The sequence below is a fragment of the Triticum aestivum genome, chromosome 1D (assembly GCF_018294505.1).
Source record: "Triticum aestivum cultivar Chinese Spring chromosome 1D, IWGSC CS RefSeq v2.1, whole genome shotgun sequence".
In the NCBI taxonomy this organism is placed as follows: domain Eukaryota; kingdom Viridiplantae; phylum Streptophyta; class Magnoliopsida; order Poales; family Poaceae; genus Triticum; species Triticum aestivum.
Genome location: NC_057796.1, coordinates 252803352 through 252808912, shown reverse-complemented (window position 1 = coordinate 252808912; position 5561 = coordinate 252803352). Strand labels below are relative to the sequence as shown.

Genomic DNA, 5561 nt, shown 5'->3' with positions numbered 1-5561 from the left:
AGAAAATCATTGATTTTAAAAAAGTTCACGCATTTGCTTTATCGAACTAGGAAGTACAAAAAAGAATAAAAAAGAAAAACGAAAAAAATAAGAATAAAAGAAGGAAAATGTTGTAACTTACCGGATCCCGTTTGGTGGCGGGGTGGTTTGCAAAATACGCAGTAATGGGTTTCTGAAGCGTCAAATAGGAATTGCCCTTCGCGCGTGGAGTTCGTGGAGCACGGAACAAAGAGTAATTTGACCAAAATCATAGAGATCAGAGGAATAGTATGGCCACACAATTTTTTTGAAATAGGAAATGCAGGCGGGTTAGCCTAAAAAAAGGAAATGCGGATGGATACAATTTTTTTTTTAGAAATAGACGGTAGTACATTCACACAGCAGATGCCCAGCCGTCAGCCGGCGCATGGGCGTAATGTTTATCCTGACACGCCAGGGAGCACGTATATACTCCCTCCGTCCCATAATATAAAAACGTTTTTGATACTACTGTAGTGTCAAAAACGTTCTTATATTATAGAACGGAGGGGGTATATATGAGTAAATAAAGCACAAGTCCACGCCGTTCTGGACGTAGCAGAACGGCGTTAATTCATTTATTACAATCACGGGACACAAATATGCTAAGCAGTCACGGTGTGCCCGTGGCACTGGAACATGGAAATCGTACGTAGTAGGAGTAAAATAGTTGTTACCGGCGTCCGTACGCGCCCGGTTGTTGCTGCTCGATCGACGATGCCATAGACCAGCAACCAACCGTGCATGCACGGGCCTGAGTTTGCGTGCACGTCGATCAGCGTCGGAAGCTGCGCTGCGGGCGCGGCGTCTCGCCGTTCACGTCCCTGAGCTTGACCAGCTTGTACACGCCGGCGCCGCACACCGCGCCCAGCGTCGGCGCCACCAGGTATATCCACAGCTGCCTGTAGTTCCCCGCCGCCACCGCCGGCCCCAGCGTCCTCACCGGGTTCATCGACCCTCCCGTCGTCGGCCTGCCACACACGCACGCACAGTCATCATTAGAGACCACGCGCTACCTCTGGTCTGGAGAGTTCATTCACACGCACGTTGCGTTGCGTAAACTTACCCGGCCACGAGGATGTTGAGCGTCACGGCGGCTCCCACCGCGATCCCGGCGAGCTCGCCCACCTGCACGTACGCAACGACGGCAAAGGATTTAGTCATGGTCAGATCGTACACGCGTGGGGCGGCGAGGATTCAGTCATGGTCAGCTAGCGACGTACCGCGCGGGTGTCAGTGGCGACGGCGGTGACGACGAAGAGGAGGTTGAAGGTGATGATGAACTCGGTGAAGAGGGCCTGCGCGGTGGAGATGGCGACGTCGGGGACGGTGACCCCACCGGAGAGGAACGGGTGGAAGACGCCCTTGAGCGCGAACCCGGCGCAGATGGAGCCCAGCACCTGGGCCGTCACGTAGGCCGGGACCTGGAGCCAGGGGAAGTGCCGGAACGCCGCGAAGGCGATGGTCAGGGACGGGTTCAGGTGCGCGCCGGAGATGTGGCCCGTCGACAGGATGATGGTCGTCACCGCCAGGCCCGCGCACGCCGCGTTCCCGAACGGCGAGATCACGCCGCCGTACTTCTGGTTCACGATCGGCGCCGCCGTCGCGAAGAAGATGAGGATGAACGTGCCCACGAACTCCGCGCCCAGCTGCACCAATGTAGTAAATTCATGGGGTCAGTTTTCAAGAACTAGTGGGTCATGGCCCATGCACGTCCGACAAAGAACAAACAAAGCCCATTTCGCATTCTTTTTTCTCTTTCTGTTCGACTGTCAACTGTGAAGTTGCGTTAGAATTCAGCGGTCTTGATCATCAAGCACTAAATAAAAGTTGAAATGACAAACTGTTATTGCCATCACATGCCGATATCCCGTTGGATTTTACGCGGAGTTGCGGACAGAGTCAGATCGGACATGTCACAGGTGAACGAGACGTCCAAAGGGAAGCAACCATTCTCGTCCCTCACGGGTGGCAAAGGCTGAGGCGATCTATTGAGTCAACTATGAGTCTTGGACATGATTGTCCTCTCATGTCACGTCCAGGAACAGGAACCTTACCCGAGAAATAATTGTACTTCAACTCCAAGCAAAGATCACATCGTCTTATCAACGGTGTCATTGCCAGTTTTCCAACCAAAACATGCATCATGCACCCCCACTACAACAAGTCTATTTTCATCTAGTTTTTTGTTTGTTTTTTTAGGCAATTCTATTTTCATCTTTTTTAAGGGATATTCCATTTTCATCTAGTGAGTGCATGTTGATGGGAAAAAAGTTTTTTTAGACATGATGGGAAAAAAAGTGTGGCCCAACTTACATTTTTTTCTTTTGAGGGAAGGCCCAACTTACATTACCAACGCCTCAAAAAAAAATCTTTGCTTGGAGTTCCCTCAAAAAAAAAATGAAATCAGCCCCATACGGGGCGATAGCGTAGTTCCCAAACAAAAGCCCAATGCCAGAAGGTCCATGTCAGCCGCATGTTTGATTTGCCACAGCAGAGAAATAGCAAGCCCACTACAAAAGAGAATGTAGACATTTTGCCAGTCTTTTTATTATTTCAAAACGGTATTTTGCCAGTCTTAATTTTTTTAGTTGGAATTTGTTGCAGCTACATTAAATTATCAAGGTACACACCGAGGCCACCACCTACCTAACACACGTCGGTGGTATTTGAAACCAAGTTTTAAAATCCTATTTCTGCAACCTTCTCTAGCTAGTTCGTGTGCGACTTTATTGGCCGAGCATCGCAACCATAGCGCCCTAAATTCCTCAAAAGAACTGGATGGATTGTATTTTCCTGACAAATCTATACTCCAATAAAACTAAGAAATGGAGTATGTTGGATTACGATGTCATTGGAATTTTCCAAAAATACTAGATACACACTTTTCAAAAAAATTATCCATAATTTCATACTTACTCATTATGCATGTGAAACGCAACACCTATCCCACAAAAACACATAGCACCTAGTGTAAAATCCTAGATCCACCACTAGGTCCAATTGCAAGGGAGTGGTGTGTCAAGTCATGCAATCTTAACTTGGTGCTATTGTAACACACTATATTTATCAGCAACATTTTTATTGCATCCTAACGCTTGAGATGAAATAGCTTGATTTTTTTAATAATAATGACATATTTAGTTTCAAGGTTATACACAGGGTTAGATGGAAACAACGGACGAGCCCAACTCAAGCAAACTTATTGCAATGCACAGGTCGGGTATCCCTTCCGTCCCTTTTTGTAAGGTTACCTTTTTCCTAAATTCAAAATTTTGTGTGTTTGACTAAATTTACGAGAAAACTATTAATGTCTGCAATAGTAAACAAACAAAAATATGGAAATGTATTTCCAGATGTGGATCTAATAATACCAATTTGATTTTGTAGGTGTTGATATTTTTTCTATAAACTCTGTTAAGAAAGAACTTTCTTTTTGAAAAAAACACCTTATAAAAAGAAATGGAGAGTGTATATACATAATAAGTGTACAAAGCATAATGCCACCGATCAATCTAGAACTCTCCTCTGTGTTCTTTTTACCGAAAATTTGTGAAGTTCACACAATTTTCATGACTTCAAAAGAAAATGCTACAACCACAAATATCGTACGAAGAGTTTCCCCTATAATTTAATACTCTTAGAAGAAATTGATATAGAAGTTTTTTCCCATACTATTCTTTAAGAAAAGGAGCATGGTGATATTAAAGGGCAAAATTTTCAATGAAGACCATGTTTTCAGCCATTCAACTTAATTTTTGAGACGTCAGAATAGATTGGATTGGTTTGCGTCAAATCTAGTTTGTACTATTTCTATTGTTAAGTGATTAAGTGATGTGTTCCTGATATATTTTAAGATCTCCGCAAATTATTTCCCCTCGAGTTCACTAGAGAGTGGCTATCCGGGTTGTTAGGCAATATTATTACTTCAAACTAATGCTGGTTTACCGCAAAAAAGAAACTAATGCTTTTTATTTGAAGGAAGCCCATAATGGCTTGCTTTATTAACTCAACAAAATATTTATGTCATCGGCTAGTTTATCAAGGAGTAAACTAGGGGGATCACCATCCCAAATACTAGAAAGTTTATTATACAAACTAAATTGAGCTAGCTCATGGGCAACACTATTAGCCTCTCTAAAACAGTGCATAAAGTTTACCGCAAAAAAGAAACTAATGCTGGTTGGATGATGCCATTGGGTTTGGGGGCCGAACGATGAACGGAACGTTGAATAATTTCAAAGAAACAAAGATTCTTTAGAGTCATGACTGCGTAGAGCCAGACACGAACTTTTGTACTGTTGCGGTGTGTGCTGTACACGAGCAGGGCCATACGTCCTGAAACTGGCCGTGTTTTGTTGTCTCTGCGTGCATGTATAACATTGGACCGTCCCGTACTACATACGGTAGCTGGACTGCAGAATGTCTCCTGCACAGTTCCGGAAAGGAAGAGAAATCCATTTCCAGATACGGAACTCGGGAAAAGAAAAACCTCACAATAACAGCAATACTCATATCCATGGCGTGACCAACCGAAGAGTAAAAATAAATATAGTGCAGAGAGAGAGAGAGAGAGAGAGACCGAATATAGCGTGACAATGTGCACGTGCATGGCCGCGAGCGCGACGTCCGGCATACCTTGCGGGGGAGCGAGACGTCCGGCGCGGGGATCTCCAGGACGCAGGCGTTGGGCGACATCCACGCGTCCACCGGCAGGCATCTGCACCGCGGCATCGACTTGCGCTCGTACGACAGCGAGTCCACCCGCGGCCCCGCGAACAGCGGCGCCGGCGTGCCCGGCGTCGCCGGCGCCGACAGGTTCGGCGTCTCCGCCCCAGCCGCCGCCGCCTCCATCACACCACTCTGCTAATCAAGCTGCCAACCCCCTCTTCTCCCTCTCTTTTTTTCGGGTTTTTTCAAGACGAATGCGGTGGTGGAATGGAGATAGGAGGCTCACTAACTACATGATTTGACGGTTTTTGCGAAGGTGATGATGCTACGGCAATGGACGGATTATCTCCAGCAGGATCACAGGACCGCGACTGATGGCTACGACTAGCGATACATGATTGGAGTTTCTGTCAACTTTTTTTTTGTTGATTTTTTGGGCTGGGTGGCAAGAAAAGACGGCGGACAAATTTACATGATATGGAGGCTTTTCTAGATTTCGTGCTAAGGACTCGGTGCGGGTGAATCCAGCCTACTAGATATGCAACTCTGCAACCTTTTGAAACTAGGAGGGAAGTGACTGATTTTTTTGTGGTTTTCTGGGTTGGATCTGGGTCGATGCTGGAGATGGTGTGCTCTACATGATTCGCAGGTTTTTTCCCAAGGTTTGGCTAAGGAATCGGAAGGGGAATGGTGCCCAGCTCTAACGATCTCAAGAACAGGAGTGATCACTCTAGGGTTGGAGCAGAGGAGAAATGGAAGCGCATTCGGGTTGCAGGAACAGGAACGGGGAGTGGAAATGCAGGTGGTGTCAATGGAGGTCGAAGGCGAGGAGGAAGGAGCAGTGGGATGGGCGGGATGGAGTGGGTGTGGAC

At 46.4% G+C, this 5561-nt stretch overlaps 1 protein-coding gene across 1 annotated transcript; it reads right to left on the bottom strand.

Annotated features, from left to right (window-relative positions):
- Positions 1–265: 265 nt before the first annotated feature.
- LOC123181293 (aquaporin NIP3-1) lies at positions 266–5561 on the bottom strand. Its single transcript, XM_044593550.1, has 4 exons — positions 4657–5561; positions 1242–1667; positions 1085–1146; positions 266–989 (listed from the first exon to the last, which is right to left on the bottom strand). The coding sequence occupies exons 1-4, from the start codon at positions 4870–4872 to the stop codon at positions 794–796; spliced, it is 900 nt and encodes a 299-aa protein (XP_044449485.1). The 5' UTR covers positions 4873–5561; the 3' UTR covers positions 266–793.